This window comes from Staurois parvus, unplaced genomic scaffold (assembly GCF_062004578.1).
Source record: "Staurois parvus isolate SC_StPar_1 unplaced genomic scaffold, SC_StPar_1.0 ptg000169l, whole genome shotgun sequence".
NCBI classification, from domain to species: domain Eukaryota; kingdom Metazoa; phylum Chordata; class Amphibia; order Anura; family Ranidae; genus Staurois; species Staurois parvus.
In genome coordinates, this window is record NW_028317965.1 from 2,127,038 (window position 1) to 2,145,708 (window position 18,671).

At 42.4% G+C, this 18,671-nt stretch overlaps 1 protein-coding gene across 2 annotated transcripts in view; it reads right to left on the reverse strand.

The window, feature by feature from the left end:
* Positions 1-2,907: 2,907 nt before the first annotated feature.
* The window catches only part of LHCGR (luteinizing hormone/choriogonadotropin receptor), a 209,596-nt gene continuing 193,832 nt past the window's right edge, over positions 2,908-18,671 (reverse strand). For both annotated transcript variants that reach the window (XM_089676442.1, XM_089676441.1), the window contains 2 exons: positions 6,270-6,350; positions 2,908-4,146 (listed from right to left, as the gene is read on the reverse strand). In XM_089676442.1, the coding sequence (XP_089532568.1) occupies positions 3,015-4,146; positions 6,270-6,350 (1,213 nt within the window). In that variant the 3' untranslated portion in view covers positions 2,908-3,014. The remainder of the gene's footprint in view (positions 4,147-6,269; positions 6,351-18,671) is intronic.

An 18,671-nucleotide genomic window follows, 5' to 3' on the forward strand; every position in this document is an offset into this window, starting at 1 on the left:
ACTGCTGGTATCCAGTGCAGTTTCTAGAACACTACACAGTCACAGGGATTAGTTTAGGGTCATTACTCACAAATCCCCAGGCAGGGGAGGACTGACAACTCATGGGGCCCCCGGGCAATAGGGGATCATGGGGCCCCTGTGTCCTTGCCCAAACTCAAAAAAGCCTATGAAAAAGGTACCAGAGGCATCTCATGGAGCCCCCTACTGACCGCGGGCCCTCGGGCAGTGCCCGAGTTTCCAAATGGTCAGTCCGCCCCTGTCCCCAGGACAGCTGCCACCTTTCAGCTTCCTTCGGACTTGGTCCAGTGAGTTGGATGGTACCTCTCCAGACCAGGTCCCTGCAAACAGCTTCTAGCAAAGCCCATCAAGGCCCTCAGCTGTGACACTGTTGAGGCCTCCAGAACAGCTGTACAGTCTATGAGCGCAACTTCACTGGCTCTTTTAACTGTTTCCTCTCTGCCCTATAGCAGAAATACTGCTACAGGGCGGCACGGGTGCGCAAAATCATGTGTATATATATATATGTGATTATGCATTTCTGGGTAGGGGGGTGCGTATGATCCACGCGCCCACCCTACCCATGCCACCATTCGCGGCCGTGGCTCTCACCCACCGGCGCACGGTGATTACTAAGCATCTCTGACGGGGAGGAAGACTGTTTTGTTTACTAGCAGTCTTCCTCCCTGTCAGCTTGGGCACACTGCTCCGGATGGCTGTGCTCAGCACAGCCATCCAAAGCAGTTTGATTACAGTGACACACACAAACACGGCCCTCCTAGTAAAACACTCCCTACACATGGTTAACCCTTTGATCGCCCCTCATATTAACCCCTTTATGCTCAGTGCCATTAATACAGTGTCAGAGCTTTTTTTTTTTTTTAGCACTGATCACTGTATTTGTGTCACTGGGGATGTCAGTGACACCAAGTCAGTTCCCCCCCAGTGTCAGAATGTCTGCCGCAGTCCTGCTAAAAGTCGCTGATCACCGCCATTACTAGTAGAAAAAAAAAATCCCAGTATCTATACGCCATTTTTAAATGCTATAACTTTCACGTAAACCAAATTATTTACACGTATTGGGATTTTTTTTTAGCAAAGACATGGAGAAGAATACATTTTGCCATAAGTTTATGATGAAATTTGATTTTTTAAATTTTTTTACTGGACATGTTTAATAGCAAAAAGTAAACAATATTGTTTTTTTTTCTCAAAATTGTCGGTCATTTTCTTTTTATAGTGCAAAATATTAAAAATGCACAGGTGATCAAATACCCCCGAAAAAGAGGACACAAATTTAATTTGGGTGCAGCGTTGCATGACTGCACACTTGTCAAAGTAACGCAGCGTCGTAATGCAAAAAATGGCCTGGCCAAGAAGGGGGATAAATCTTCAGGAGAGTAAGCGGTTAACCATCCTGAGGAAAAGGAACCTTGCTCTCCAGTTTTTCAGAATATCACCATTCCAGCCCCCTTCTAGACACACTTCTCCAGGGATTGGCTGGAACCTGATAAATATTCAGACTGGTTGTTTTGACTTTCCTGTCCTAATTTCTGGGAGCTTCTTCCAGAGGCAGGGGAAAGCAATCAAATTCTCAGTCTTTGATCACCCTGAGCAGACCAGGCTCCCTTGATTACAGAAGGAGCCAACAAATAAATATACCTGGCATCCTGTGCTAGGAGGGTGCTACAACCGAACCGGATATCGTATGTACTCTCCAGCGTCTCAGGATATGCACAGCCAAAAGGGAAGCCAAGGGTACCAGGACAGCGACAACCAAAGGAAATGCTTCAGGGGTGCATCCCTCCTCAGACGGGAAAATCAGCCACTGGATAGAGAGAAAACAGGTGGCGCACACACCTAGTGCATTATCCAAGGTTTATTGTAGGAGTGAAAGAATAATAAAAACATACTCACAGACGAAGCATGTATCTAAAAAGCATAGAAAAATGACGATGGCCACAACGGCAGGCAAGGTGTTCTCACTGTCAGTGCGGTCAAATGGCTGACGCGTTTCGGGGACGAAGCCCTTTCCTCAGAGCTAATAAAATGAATATTACTCGTGAGCCAAAATGTGATATTCTCCCTGTGCAATAAACTTATAAGAATATAAAATAAAACAACTATTACATAAAATTGTGGTGCATCAACACTCAACACATACTCATTATCTGTGTAAAAATCAAAATATATTTTTTGATATTTTGACCTTTCCTTAGAGCTGATGACCAGCCTCTGATGCAGATGTATGATGAATGGAAAGTAGGAGCATCAACAGCAGCAAGGCTCCTACTTTCCATTCATCATACATCTGCATCAGAGGCTGGTCATCAGCTCTGAGGAAAGGGATTCGTCCCCGAAACGCGTCAGCCATTTGACCGCACTGACAGTGAGAACACCTTGCCTGCAGTTGTGGCCATTGTCATTTTTCTATGCTTTTTAGATACATGCTTCGTCTGTGAGTACGTTTTTATTATTCTTTCACTCCTACAATAAACCTTGGATAATGCACTAGGTGTGTGCGCCACCTGTTTTCTCTCTAGGAGGGTGCTACACCATGAAGACTCTTGGTCTAGGCCAGAAACCAGGGTTTCTGAAAAAATGTAACAAAAAAAAAAGTTTAAAATAAGTAAATATAATATACCTTCCTATCTATTTACCAATGCCAGCAGCATAAGTATTAAAAACAGTTAATGTTGATTAAGAAAGTTTAGTTTTGCTTTAACACACGCCATAATGTTTGTTAACACATGTGTTGAAGCACTACAAAGGAATGTGTAAGTGTGAATGGACCCTAGTTGTTGAATGTGTTTTTTTTTTTTTTTTTTTTGTCATAGCATTTTCCATTCATCAGCTGTCTGGTCTTTTTCAAATAATTCATACAAAAAAAAAATACAATTAAAACAGAAGTTTTGTAACCGCTTCATATATACATCCACTGGATTTACATATTTACAATGAGTCCTCTGTGAGGAATACCATGTGCAGCTTTAAATGTGACAAACAAGTCAACGTTTTTAAATGCCTATACATGCTGGTTTGTCGTTTACATTCAAGTATTGGCAGTCAAACGTCGTAAGATGAACATCAGCCCGGGAAGGCTTCTTTGGTCCAGTGTACAGGCTGTCCGTTTTACAGTTTGAGGTGTAGGCAGTAAAGTTGTTGACCCTGTAGAGTTCCGCCTGAGCCTTGCAACATCCAAACTTACTCATCAGCAGAAAGAAATCCCTTCGAAAGGCCTTGGTGAAAATAGCATATAGAAATGGGTTTGCACAGGAGTTCACAGGGTAAAACAAAACTAACAAAATTTTGGAATTAGTCACAGTTATAAGTGGAACTTTGAAGGCTGCAGAAATAGCAAAGAACGATATGGGTGCCATGCATGTAAAATCCGTGAAGATGAGCACTGCCATCTTTTTGGCTATTTTTGTGTCTTTATTGGTTGGCGTTAGCTCTGGATTTTGCACAGCGATGTAAATTTTGATGTAACAGGCACAAATGATGATAAAGGCCAAGACGTTGAGCACCAAAATGAGTATAATATATGCTTGAGAAAGGGGTGTTTCTATATCCATCGGTAAGCAAATGCTGACCTTGATGTAATTGCTGACCCCAACGAGTGGTAAAAGGGCGATCAGCAAAGAAAAAATCCAGCCCCCCAGCATAATCAGGATGGCGTGGCGCAGCCGCAGCTTTCGGTCCAGTTGCATTGCATAGGTTATGGTGTGCCATCTTTCCAGGGTGATCACAGTCAATGTATAGACAGACAACTCACTGGAAAACACAGTGAAGAATCCTGCCGCACTGCATCCGCTGCCTGTTTGCCAGTCAATAGCATGGTTATAATACTGATTTTTGGTCTTGGAGTCCACTGCTGCAATCAGAAGTAAGTAAATTCCCATGCAGAAGTCCGCAAAGGACAGGTTGCACATGAGGAACCGGGGAACCGTAAGTTTGTAATGGCTTGTCAGAAGGACAAACAGAACCACAGCATTGCCTGCGATGGCAAGTATACTAATGAACCAGATCAGTACTCGAAGAAAGTCATATCCCATGATGTCTTCACAAGGGTTGAATGCGTCTGGCTCTGGAGTGCATCTCAGTGTTCTAGGATGACACAGATATTCATAGTCTGGGGCTGGGTCAATGCTGCAAGAAAGGGTACACTCTGTGAAGTTTAGTTAAAATAATGAATTATATCAAATTATATTATATCAATTATACTCCAAAGATATGCTGGTAGGTTAATTGGCTCCTGTCTAAATTGGCCCTAGTATGTGTATGTATGAATGTGAGTTAGGGACCTTAGATTGTACACCCCTTGAGGGTTAGGGGCTATGTGAATGTATAATATATATGTAAAGAGCTGCGTAAATTCACGGCGCTATATAAGTACCTGAAATAAAATAAATAAATATCATCAACAATCTAGAATGTAGCACTGCAAATTCTTGCAGCATAATTAAAATGTATGACTGTAGTTGTCTTAACATTCTATAACACAATTTTTAATTTAATGTATTTTTCGAAAATGTTTTGCATTCTGTTTAATGGCATTATTTACTAAAGTGACCTTGTGATTATTTTCCATCAGGCCATGCCATCAGAATGGCACTCCCTTCAAACACATCCTTTGTTGAAGTCCGCTGCAAAACCAAAACCCTTCCGGGAGATCAACAGTCCTGGAAGATTTGGTTTCCCTGTAGATTTCAGTGGTGGATTTCTCTTGAATGGAGTGTTTTTCTGGTGGCATGGGCAGCAGGATAGGCAATTATTCAGTCTCTTCTTTTGCAAGTATGCCTGTTTTGAATTTATAGCGACCGTGTCACTTTAAGATATCTCTGGGTCTAATAAGAAAGCCCAGCACTGCCTCTGCCCTTGTTGACTGCTTCTGTAGACTGGAGTACCTTTCTAGTGGCGTTAGCAGTGGGATAGGTAATTATTTAGTCCTTTATTATGCCTGTTTTTTACTATAGTGACTGCCTCAATTTAATATTTCTCTGGGTCTAATAAGCCCAGTACTGTCTCTGCCCTTTAGGCGGGGGGGGGGGGGGGGGGTCCCTCTCCTGTCTTACTCAGCTTGTGTGTAATATAAGCAAGCCCAGCACTGTCTCTGCCCTTTAGGCAGGGCGTTTGCGGAGCGGTAACACCACTCAAACTGCATTATAGGCGTTTGTGGGGCGTTATTAACGCTCGGCAAACGCCTAGCAACCACCGCTAAACCGCGCACGCGGCGTTTGCCAAGCATTTGCCGAGCGTTAAAAAACGCTCCGCAAACGCCGGACCAACGCTTGCCAAATGCTATAGGGGCGTTTGGCAAGCGTTGGCAAAACAGCCAAGTGTGAACGAGCCCTAATATAAGCAAGCCCAGTACTGTCTCTGCCCTTTAGGCGGGGGCGTGTCCCTCCCCTGTCTTATTCAGCTGTGTGTGTAAACTGATAATGTCCTGATATTCAAGTCTACTAGCAGCGTGCACTATATAGCTAAAGGTTTGTAGACACCTGACCATCACACTCTAATGAGCTTGTTGGACATTCCATTCCAAAAAAGGGATATTAATATGGAGTGGACCACCCTTTGTGGCTAGAACAGCTTTTTCTATTATTGGAAGGTTTCCCAAAAGATTTTGGACCTTCCTCAAACCACCACAAGCTTGAAAGTGCACAATTGTCTAAAATGTCTTTATATGATGCAGGATTACCAGGACCCTTCAGTGGAAACGCCTAAACTCAGTAATTGTGATAGGTGTCCACTTACTTTTGGCGGTATTGGGTTATGTGGTTCTGCTTCTGCAGGATTCATTTACGGTGGTGTTCTTGCTGCCCCTCTAAGATCCACGGTGGATCGCTTTGAAGAGAGAGAGGTTGGTAGGTGGCTGGGAGGTGATATGTTATCTGAAGAGCCCACACATTGCACATGTTTGTAGGGTAGTTGCAGTGTGGCCCCATTCACTTGAATGCTTTGGCATTGGTACTGCCCACCGAACGTGATGGGTATCATTTTTGCTATGGCTGTAGCATGTGTACCTCGGCCAGGGGTGTTAAAAGCCCATTTTGTATGAAAGAACCCTTTGTACACACCTACACAAATAAAGTTGGTAATAAGCTATTACACTTTTTCCAGATGGAAAGAGTGACACCACTATTTGGCCTTGTAATGTACCATTCGCCATTGGAGCCCAAAGACATAAAAGAAACCAATATGTGATTCAGTTTGAAAATCGGTATTGGTATAGTTACTCTTTAAAATTATGATGGCTTTTTAATACCTACCTGGTGTCGTTGGCTAGCTTCCGCGGAGTCATATCACATTGGCTTGTCAGGTTTCCAAAATTGTATAGAGGGGAATTCAACCTTAGAAAAAAAAATGAACCGTTTTAATCTCATTTAATCTTTGTGGGGACTATTTATAAAAGCAACGGGAAGAAAAAAAAAAATCTATTTTTATGGCGCAGTTGTCCTTCAGTGAATAATCATGTTCCCAATTTAATTTTCCTAACAACCCTCAGTGGCCACTATAGGCGCTAGAATAATTTTTTTATGAAGAGACACCATATGATTTTATACTGTCATTTCATCATTAAAAATGAAAATAAAGATAACATTTTTATCACCGCTATCACCCCAGTAAACACCTCAATGAAAATGCTCAGCACAGGATACTTTAAAATCATAAGCTTTTAATGAAAGTATTGCACTTATACACAAATAAATTTAATTCAGCCTTGGGAACACAAAAGTTTCTAACAGACAAGATGGCCGTGATCTGTAACACGATGACATCATGCGTTGTAGCTCCACCCAATACATTTCATCATTAAAAGATGTTAGGGGCGTGGCCATCATCATATATTGCATATTCAATAGCCCACAAGCGGAAACGCCGTCACAGGGATTAAGTGCGCTCCAATCTCCGGCAATGGTAACCCAGTGCCTGCGGTCCAATCACCGGACGTTGAAATCAAACAACTGCGCTCCAGTAACAGGAAGAAATAATCACATCATGAAGTAATCACAACTCTACGTACCGGAAATAAAACCTTAAGTAGAGTTACCGTTTTCGGCAACTGGAGCGAACTTAACTCCTGTGATGGCGTTTCCGCTTGGGGGCTATTTAATACGCGATGTACAGCACGTCGATGGCCACACCCCTGACAACATCTTTTAATGAAGAAAAATGTTTGGTGGAGCTATGGCGCATGACGTCATTGCGTTATGGATCACAGCCATCTCGTTGGTTAGAAACACTTGTGTTCCCAAGGCTCAACTTCATTTATTGTGTGTAGGTGCAATACTTTCATTAAAGGTTATGATTTTAAAGTACTATGCAATGAAGCGGTTTTGCTCTTCCTTCTACATGTGCAATGAGAGTGTCCCCTGTCTTGGTATTTTAATAAATATCCATACTGAGGAGCATACTGCAGTGGAAAGTGACCAGTGAAGTGATTCTATGGAGACCTCCCTATGTATCTTACGCACTTTTGACTACTTGCTTTGGTGGTCATCAGGGGCGGACTGACAACTCATGGGGCCCCCGGGCAATAGGGGATCATGGGGCCCCTGTGTCCTTGCCCAAACTCAAAAAAGCCTATGAAAAAGGTACTAGGGGCATCTCATGGGGCCCCCTACTGACCCCGGGCCCTCGGGCAGTGCCCGAGTTTCCAAATGGTCAGTCTGCCCCTGGTGGTCATGCTGTTCTGGTAAGAGGCTATGTGTGTGGAAGGTGGAAGAACTCTCCTTTGCAAGCACTTTTATTTTCTCTGGCACTGTGTGTTTGTGAATTCTAGCTATTATCTGGACTCTTTTGCATGAAAAATATTGTTATATTTCTGAACATACATTTTTGGGTTCTTTTTGTAAATTAGAGCTGCATTTATTTTCAATATTATAGTTATTTATACCAAACTGCATACAACTGTTCCAGACTTTTTAGCAATAATCAGTGCAGTGTATGTAAATGAATGGAAACCATGGCTTCTCTGGAGTTGGGCTTGGGACCCAATGAGAGAGAATAACCATACAGGTACAGGCAAAATGTGTCACACAGAGGGGCGGACTGACCATTTGGAAACTCGGGCACTGCCTGAGGGCCCGGGGTCAGTAGGGGGCCCCATGAGATGCCCCTGGTACCTTTGTCATAGACTTTTTTGAGTTTGGGCAAGGACACAGGGGCCCCATGATCCCCTATTGCCCCGGGGACCCCATGAGTTGTCAATCCGCCCCTGGTCACACATGTAGGTCTATGGAAATTCTGGGATGTTCTGTGCACAGAAACGTTGCCATGGTAGCAAGGAAAGCAATTTCACATTCTTAACCATTTTAGGGCCATGTCAGATAGGTTATTTTATTTTATAGCAGTGACTTCCCATTGCTAGAGATCACAAATGCCAGAAATTACCAGTGATTTGTAACTATCTATGCAATCATTACAGTCAATGGTGATTTGTCACTAACAAGCAATCTTTCGCAGCTACAGATTAAACTTGTGCCACAACCTTATGTTTGCTGCTACAGATCCTTGTTCCTCGGCAATTTGTAGTTAGCCCATAAAGGTGAGATCAAAGCTTCTCGCCGACATGTACCACTGCATGAACTCAACGGCTCAGTACCCAAGCCACATATCACTGTAAAATTCATAAGTTACCAATTCCATAAAAATTAACTATGGTCTCCTAGTACGAAATCACTTAAAAGAAAAAAAAAAGAAAAAAAAAAATGATGGTTTTTGAATACACTGCCTTGTCTGACATGGTCCTTTAGAATATCTGAATTGGCTGTAGACTGAACTCACAAAAGGATCCATGTTTGATAGGCCATTTTTGTAAAATGCATTAAAATAAATGAGTTCATTAACCAATTCAATACCGTGTAATTTTACACCTTCCTGCCCAGGCCATTTTTCAGGTTTCAGCGCTCTCACACTTTGAATGACAATTGCGCGGTCATACAATATTGTACCCAAACTAAAATTTTATAATTTTCTTCACACAACTAGAGCTTTCTTTTGGTGGTATTTAATCATCGCTGGGGTTTTTATTTTTTGCTAAATTAACAAAAAAGACCGAAAATTTTGAAAAAAACCCACGTTTTTCTTTGTTTCTGTTATAAACGTTTGCAAATAAATAATTGTTCTTCATAAATTTAGGCCGAGATGTATTCTGCTACATGTCTTTGGTGAAAATAACCCAAATTAGGATGTATTTTTTAGTTTGTAGGAAAGTTATAGAGTTCACAAACTATGGTATAGATCTGAATATTGATCAGTCCTGAAGTACTGACAGCCAATCTAATTTCTTGAGGTCCAAGAATGTCAGAACAGTACAGATATCCCCAAATGACCCCTTTTTGCAGAGTAGACAGTAAGAGGCATGGCGAGTTTTTTGAAGTTGTATTTTTTTTGTCATAATTTTTCGGAAAATGAAAGAATAAAACAAATTATTTTCACTATTTGTTTTTACATACTGTCACCAGTGCAGTACAGCATCATCATATAACTGGCATGGCGGTGATCAGGGACACTGACTGGTGACAGTGTGAAAAAAAAAAAATATTTTTTTTTTTAAATTTTTTTTTATTTTAAATTTTTTATTAAATTTATTTTCTTTTTGTTAAGATTTTTTTTCATATTTCACTATGTCCAAAGTAGTACAATGTTACCATAGTAACATTGTACTACTTTGGGGAAGTGATCAATATATATTTTTTTTTTTTTACACAATTTGCTTATAGCAAAGAATTACTTTGCTATAAGCAAGCATTTACCTGAATGACATCGATTCATTCTGGTTTTTTTTTTTTTTGTGCTTAGCTGTGATTTGGCCACAGCTAATCACATGACATGTGCATGTGATTAGCTGTGACCATTCACAGCTAGACACTAGTATACAATGGATGGCATGAATGAAGCCATCCATTGTATACAACTGTCATGTGACCTGCTGTGATTGGTCACAGCAGGTCACATGGTACCGGCAACGGGGTCGGTACTCAGATCTGTCATCGGCTGTGTCCGAGGTACACAGCCGGTGACAGATCATGCCGCTGCGCAGCTCTGCAAGTGCGCGAACTGCGCATGTGCTGGAGGACACCATATGGCGGCCTCCCAGAAAGGTAATGCATTTTTGGGGACGCCATTTGGCCATAGGCCGGGCGTCAAATGGTTAAAAAAAACAAATAGTGAGTTTTTCTTTAATTCTTAAAGTGATGTTAAATCCTCAATTTTTAAGCAATTTTAGCAGGCAATTGAATCCCTTAATGAGCATGCAGCTTCTTTATCTTTTAACTGCTTGCCGACCGCGCACGGTAGTTTCACTGCTACAGTGCTGGCTGAAACCGCAAAAAAAAAAAAAGATAGTTTTGAAAAAATTGCATGTCTGACATGGCCCTTTAGAATATCTGAATTGGCTGCAGACTGAAATGACAAAGGGATCCATGTATGATAGACCATTTTTGTAAAATACATAAATAAAATAAAGAAAAAAGTGAGTTTTCCTTTCATTCTTAAAGTGATGTGAAACCCTAAATTTTAAGCAGTTTTAGCAGGAAATTGAATCCCTTAATAAATATGCAGCTTCTTTATTTCTTAACTGCTTGCTGGCCGCGCACGGTAGTTTTACTGCTACAGTGTTGGCTGGCTGTGCAGAATCATGTATATACAGGCGATTGTTTATTTCCAGAAAGGAAGCGCACATGAGTCTGGGACCCGCCGATCAGCAGGGCGGATGACAGGAGAAAGATCTGTGTTTTGTCTCCCTGGAAAGCAGAGAATAAAAACTGTCACACCCCAAGTAAAAACAGCGTACAGATAATACTTGCTAGGCACACAGTTAACCCTTTGATTGCCCCAGAGAGTAACCCCTTCCTGCCCAGTGCCATTAGTAGTGTCAGTGCATATTATTAGCACTGATCGCTGCATTAGTGTCACTGGTAATGTTAGTGTCAGATTGCTTGCTGTATTATCACAGTCCCGCTATAAGTCGCCTATAGGCGCCATTAGTAGTTTTAAAGAAAAAAAATTCCAGCATATATACTGTCATTTGTAGACTCTATAACTGTCACGCAAACTAAGCAGTATATACTGATTGGGATTTTTTTTTTTTCATAAGAAATGTAGCAGAATACATTTTGGCCTAAATTTATGAAGACATTTAATTTCATTTTTTCATTGGATATGTTTTATTGCAAAAAAGTAAAAAATAATATATTTTTAAACAAATTTTCAATAGTTTTTTTCCGTTTAAAGCACAAAAAATTAAAAACCCAAATGTTTCATCAAATACCACCAAAAGAAAGCTCCATTTGTGTGAAAACAAGGTATAAATTGAATTTGTGTACAGTGTTGCATAACTGCGCGATTGTTAGCTAAAGTAACGCAGTGCCATATAGCAAACAATGGCCTGGTCGTGGAGAAGCCAGCTTTCAGCTGCTGCAGAGAGAGCCATACAGGGGATTGGTTCCAGTAATTGCACCCCTGCCGTGCCAATCATCCTCCCTGCCCACATCCCATTCACCCAGCTGCCTGGGCTCCCCCTGCTGTCTTGGGCCCCGGACTGGAGGACCGGTGGTACCCCTAGCTGCCTGGGCTCCCCCTGCTGTCTTGGGCCCCGTACAGGAGGACCGGTGGTACCCCCAGCTGCCTGGGCTCCCCCTGGTGTCTTGGGCCCCGGACAGGAGGACCGGTGGTACCCCTAGCTGCCTGGGCTCCCCCTGCTGTCTTGGTCCCCGTACAGGAGGACCGGTGGTACCCCTAGCTGCCTGGGCTGCCCCTGCTGTCTTGGGCCCCGGACAGGAGGACTGGTGGTACCCCTAGCTGCCTGGGCTGCCCCTGCTGTCTTGGTCCCCATACAGGAGGACCGGTGGTACCCCTAGCTGCCTGGGCTACCCCTGCTGTCTTGGGCCCCATACAGGAGGACCGATGGTACCCCCTTATCCACAGTCCTGATTTCAAGTACTGTGGTAAGAATTTTAACAAATAGTTTACTGGGGAATGATAATTTTATTGTGAGCAATTTGATGAGCTAGAAAACTGGGTTTAAAAATATTTTACTCCATTCAAATATATGAAAAACCGCATTAATCCAATTATGTATTGAGCATTTATATGTATTTTTACACACAAACAACATAAATATCTCCTAATATTTGCCTCCTGTAATTCCCCCATAACACAGCCAGATTAAGACTAGGAGAGGTATCAGGGTTAGGCAATCAAGCTCCAATGCATTGCACAGTGTTGTCAGTTTAACAATGGGAGGCTTCTGATTGGAGGAAGAGAGAGAGACCTGCTGATTTTCTCTGCTATTCCTTCACTGTCCAATCACAGGCTGTGGCACATCCTAGGCCAACCAGTATTGCTGACTGCAGTGTAGTCTGTAGGGAAGTCACAGACCTGGCTGTGTTGTCCGGCAGGGGACTGACACCAACCTAAATCTTTAATACACCTATGAAGATCTGCCAAATCTGAGAATCACACAATTTAAAACTCCAGGAAACCATGATTTCTGAATTGCATAATTCTCTGAAGATCAGACAAATCATTATGAATACATTTAAAAGAATTAAAAAAAAAAAGATTGAAATTCACAGATTCACCTGGCTTCCAAACCAAATCACTTCTGTAACGGTAGGTCTGGAATTTGGCTCTAAATGTGTTTTTGATGTCCAGTAATTAGTTGCATTATGTGGAATAAAATAAAATGCAGAGTAATATTTAAGTAATTTGGAATTAATGAATTATCAGCTCCTAACAGATTGGTAAAACCGCCATTTATTTTATCACTGCAATTATCACATTGTTGGTAATAATCTCATTATGTATTTGTCCGGGAAAGCTTACATCGCACTGGAGCTGCATTGGCTGAGTTGGCTTCCAGTTTTAATCCATTATTTATGCAGTTCTGGATTGCAAATAGTAATCAGCTAAACATCATTAACATATTAAAAGCTGCTTCTATAAACCTGCATTCAGGAAGATTAATAGGAAGCCTCGTGACGGTATGGTGTTACTAATTTAACAATGTGTTTGCAATATGTGCGCATCATTGTGGGGTTTTTTTTTGACCATGTCTTCTCTGTTCAAGGAAAACTCATAAAACGCAGATCAGCCAGGATGCCGCAGTATTTAAAGCTCATCTCTGAGCAAGTAGGTTCCCCTTTCCCCCACCCTTTGGGAGAGAGACCCATTTCAGTTTTTTCTTTTTTACTTACCTAATCTCCAAAAAAGAAAAATATCCTTAAAGTCATTGTAAGCCTCAGGCTCCGTTCAGACCTATACAGTTTGCTTTTTGGCCATTTTGCAGTGCTTTTCGCAGTTTGTTTTGCGTTTTTAGCGCATTTCGCGTTTTGTTCAGTTCTTTATTTTTTTTTTAACCACATGCCGCCCAGCCACTGTATAAATACGGCGGCAGGGCGGCACGGCTGGGCAAAAGCACGTTTTAAAACGTGTGTTTTGTAAACAGGTAGGGGGCGCGTGCGAGGCGCGCCGCCGCCCTACCTGTCCCGCCGATCACAGCCGCGGATGTCAGTCGCCGGTGTCACAGCCGGTCGTTACCAGCTATGTCCCGGCGATCGGTGGCAATCGCTGACAGAGAGCACAGCTGCAGTAGCTGTGCTTTCTGTCAGTTCCCTGACAGCTCCAGGACACGCTGAACGGGACAGAAGAGTTTCTCTCTCCCGATCAACAGTGTTCCCTGCAGTACACACCCCCCGCCCCCTAGTAAAACACTCCCCTCACACAGTTAACCCTTTCCCTGAAAAATAAAGTTAACCCCTTCCTCCCCAGTGCAGTTAGTACAGTGTCAGTGTTTTTTTTTTTGTACTGATCACTGTATTGGTGTCACTGGGGATGTCAGTGACCCCAAGTCAGTACCCCCCAATGTCAGAATGTCAGCCGCAGTCTCGCCATAAGTCGCTGACCGCCACCATAAGTCACTGATTGCCGCCATAAGTCATTGACCGCTGCCATTATTAGTATAAAAAAAACCTAATAATCCCAGTATCTTTCCCGCCATTTGTAAACGCTATAACTTTCACGTAAACCAATTAATTTACACGTATTGGGTTTTTTTTTTTAGCAGAGACATGTCGCAGAATGCATTTTGGCAGAAATTTATGACTAAATTTGATTTTTTAATTTTTTTTCTACTGGACATGTTTTATAGCAAAAGTCCAAAATATTGTTTTTTTTTCCTCAAAATTGTCAGTCTTTTTTTTTATAGCGCAAAAAATAAAAACCGCACAGGCGATCAAATACCACCGAAAGAAAGCTCAATTTGTGGGAAAAAAAGGATGTAAATTTCATTTATGTACCGTATTGCATGACCGCGCAATTGTCCGTTAAACTAACGCAGCGCTGTATAGCAAAAAAATGGCATAAATTGCAGTATCTATACCATAGTTTGTAGACTCTATAACTTTCACACAAAGCAATCAATATACACTTATTGGGATTTTTTTTACCAAAAACATGGAGCAGAATACATTTTGGCCTAATTGTATAACCAACTTTGAGTTTACTATATATTTTGTATAGCTGAAAGTAAAAAATATTGTTTTTCTTCAAAATTTTTGGCCTTTTTTTGTTTATAGCGTGAAAAATAAAAAGCGCACAGGTGATCAAATACCACCGAAAGAAAGCTCTATTTATGTGAAAAAAAGGACGTAAATTTCGTTTGGGTGCAGAATTGTATGACTGCGCAATTATCAGTTGAATTAGTGCAGCGCCGAGTAGTAAAAAGAGGCGTGGTCATTAAGGGGGGTAAATCCTCTGGAGCTCAAGTGGTTAAGTGGAATTTTTTTTGCTGCTGGGCAGAATGAAAAATGCCAAACTCAGCAAAAATGAACTACCGTGCATTTCAGCAGCTTCTCCATTGAAATCTAAGGCAAATAGACTGTGCGCTTTGCAAGAACGGTTGTTCCAGAGCTTAGTAAGGTTCCATTCACACCTACGCAGTGTGAGCTGGGGATAGGCAGCCGGGATATATGCTTCCTGGGGTAAGCAGTCTTTCAGCCTGGGTTCACATATGTGCTGTGCGGTACATTGCATGTGATTCGCACAGGAACCACACCGCATTCCTGTGCGAATCACATGTGATTTGTGTGCGGTGCGATCAGAGCCATATAAACCCTCAGAGCTCTCCTCACTGAGCTCTGCAGAGTGTAATTTCAGCTCCCCACCCACTGCTTTCTGAACTCTCAGACAAGCTTCATAAATTCAGCGCTTTGAACAGATATAGAGGAGAGCAGGCTGCAGCTAAACAGATACAACTTATGTATCACCCAGGGTCAGCATTTTATTGGGTATATGTAAGGGTTTACAACCACTTTAAGGGCTTGTTCAAATGGGTGCCCTGTGGTTATTAAAAGCAGGCAGTTGAACCATGGTTTTACCGCCCACCTAAACACAAAAATGCAGCTTCTCAGGGCTGTGTACATGACACTGTAAAAAAGAGGCGCAAGTGTATTGGTTAAGCTGGATGGACTTGTGTCTTTTTTACACCAGACTATGGGGTTTATTTACTAAAACTGGTTCACTCAGAGTCTCATGCACTTCTGCATGGAAACCAATCAGCTTCCAGGTTTTATTGCTAAAGCTTAATTGAACAAGCTGAGGTTAGAAGCTGATTGGCTCCCATACACAGCTGCACCAGATTCTGAGTGAACTAGTTTTAGTAAATCTCCTTCTATGTGTCACATTCATCGGGTAGTAATGCTGCCAAAAAAAACCCAATTAAAATGAATGGGCCCACAACATGTGCATGCGGTTGAGGCGTAGTGGGTCAAAATTTTGAGAGTAAAACAATCGGTGCGGAGGTGACATACTGCCTCCTCGCTGTCTATCAGATATATAGTCTCCTCTTTTCGGGGGAGGGGGGCAGTAATAATAGTTACACATGTAAGTGTCCCCTTAAAGACCGAATGAGATCACCACGCACCTCCAGGATCTTCCAGTTCCAGTGGTCTCGAGAGAAGTCTACGTCAAATAGACAATCTGTATGTAGAAGGGTGTTGTGGCAACCCAGTAGATCACCCACTCATATTCTGCTGCAGGTAACACACAGCGATCACATAGTCGCTGCTTATCTCTGGCACTAGGAGAAACCTTTGAGAGCATGGACTTATCCTCCGCATCGGGCTCCCAAGGCCATCTTAGGAGAACCTGTATCTGATTCGTGCTCTACAATGACTTGGGCAGTCATTATTATTACATTGAGTTTATATAGCGCCAAAGGGTTTGCTCAGCGCTGTACAATAGAGGGGGGGACAATACATGAAACATTACAGCAACTACAAACAGCACACGAGGGGTTAGAGGGGCCCTACTCTTTCGAGCTTACAATCTAGGAGGGAGGGGGTAGTGGTACAGGAGGAAGTGGCTGTGGGGGATGGAGTGGTAGGAGGAATGAAGGAGAACGGCTGTTAGGTGAGGGTGGGGTAGGCTTCCCTGAAGAGGTGGGTTTTCAGGGAGCGCCTGAAGGTGAGGAGGGAAGGTGACAGTCTGATGGATTGGGGTAGTGAGTTCCAGAGGATGGGGGAGGACCTGGAGAAGTCTTGCAGTCGTGCATGGGAGGAGGAGACCAGGGAGCAAGATAGAAGGAGGTCCTGTGAAGAGCGAAGGGTACGGGTAGGTTGGTACTTGGGAATCAGGTGGTGAGGTAGTTTGGGGGCAGTGTTGTGAATGGCTTTGTAGGTCAGGGTCATCTTCACCCAAAGAGGCTATAAAGCTCTTGATTGCCATTTTGGCAAGTGCTGAAGTGTGGAGCGTGTACAGATAGGGTCACACTGTCTGGAGAGAGATAGGCCAAGTGCAAGGAAAAGTTATTGAGCATTAGGAACAATATAGGGTAGGTCCAGAGTTCCATTGGAGTTATAGTTGGAGTTTGGGGAAGGACCCTGTTGTCCAGCCTACATGAGTATTAGCATACCCTTGCACCCTACAAACAAGACAGCACTCTATCTTATGCATGTACATTTTGCATAATTGAATTGCCTTGCTACAGAACTGTAGAAAAGCCTTACTGTCATTAAATGTACTTTGCCATAACATGTAGGGTTTACTTTTCATTAGTTGAACCAGAAAATTCCTAGTGGCTTCTCTATAGAGGTTTGACATGCCCTCTGTTGAGTCAGACCTATAGTTCTACAGTCTGTGAAGGTTATGCTCTTCTGTTGTTTGCACAGCCATGAGTAACCCTCATAATGTGTCTAATACATTTTCTACGATCGTCGGCTCCATCTAGTGACCGTTACTCATAAGCTGAACTTACCTGGGTTCGGGGAACGTGACTAACGTTTGGGTGCTGTATCCGAACCCAATTGAAGCCAATGGGAGCCGAACGACTAAAAAAAAAACCACAAAATAAAAACTGTTCTGGCCATTTTCTAGGCTAATCAGAAAAAGTTTGTCAGTCAAATGGGATGGGGGCTGGGCACTGCCAAGGGGAACATGGTCCAAAAATGAATCAAAAAATGTTATTTGGCTTGGAGCAGCAATTTTAGTAATGCTTTAAATGAAACATTAAAAAATGCAAAATTCCATTAAATAACATACCTGGGGGATCCCCTGGCCCTGGGGGATCCCCTGGCCCTGCCCCTGTGACACCCCCACCCACAGACCCCTTGCAACCACCAGGCCAGGGTTGTAAGGAAGAGGTGGTTTGTCAGACGGGTCCTTCCCTGGCAAGATACCTAACTCCATGTTAAGGTCACGTGGCCTGTTATGACTCAGGAGCCTGGGGGTGCATTCTTGTTCCATCCTGGCCTGCCAGGCTGCATGCTCTGATAAAGGTCTGGATTTTTTGGGGGGACCTTGCTTTTTTTTATGTATTTTGATTGTGGAGTTCCACTTTAATCCACCCTATTGACAGAAAATAAATCAGAAGGGCAAATATTTCTTCTGTTGATTTCCTGAACTACAGATCATTACTGATTAAAAACATTAAACATTAATTCTGTCTGTAATGCTGATCTTTTCTTCAGAAAAAGAAAATCAATAACTGAAGTTTAATTGTCCACAAAGCTTGTGAAAGTCAATCATTAGTTGGGGTTAAGGCTACTGCATATTCATACAGGACACCATTAGTAGACTATGAAAGGGCACAATGTCACCTCCGAGAACAGACCAAGACTTTCTTCACTGCCAGGAGTAGTTTGGTTATGCTTGAATGCATACAAGAAAGTCATGTTTTTTCAGATGAACTCTAATAGTTTGTAGAAACTTTTTCTATCAGTTTTACTTTTTTTAGACTTATGTGCAAAGCACCCTCTAATGAGGGTACAACAACAGCTTTACCTGTCTGAGTGTATTGGTGCAGAGCTATGTTGTGAAGCAAAAAGTGGCGAATAACTCATCTGTCTCTGTTGGAATGTAATGTTCATGTATTTTGTGCAACAACTACATCGATATTCAGTAGAAATATATTCTTCCACCAGTAGATGGCAGTGTTTATAAGTTTGTAGCTGCATCTATAGTAAATGCCATGTCTTTTTTCGCTGAATAAAGTTTCCTGTTTTCCTTTCTTGCAGTGAAGCAGAAAAGCACACGTGGACTGTCCACTTTCTGTTCTGTAGGGCTATATATAGAATTTCTAACAGGTTATGGGCCCAGTCATAGCCAGCTACAGCGAATAAGTGCAAGATACAGCAACAGAAAGAAGACTGCAACAGAATAAAAGAAAA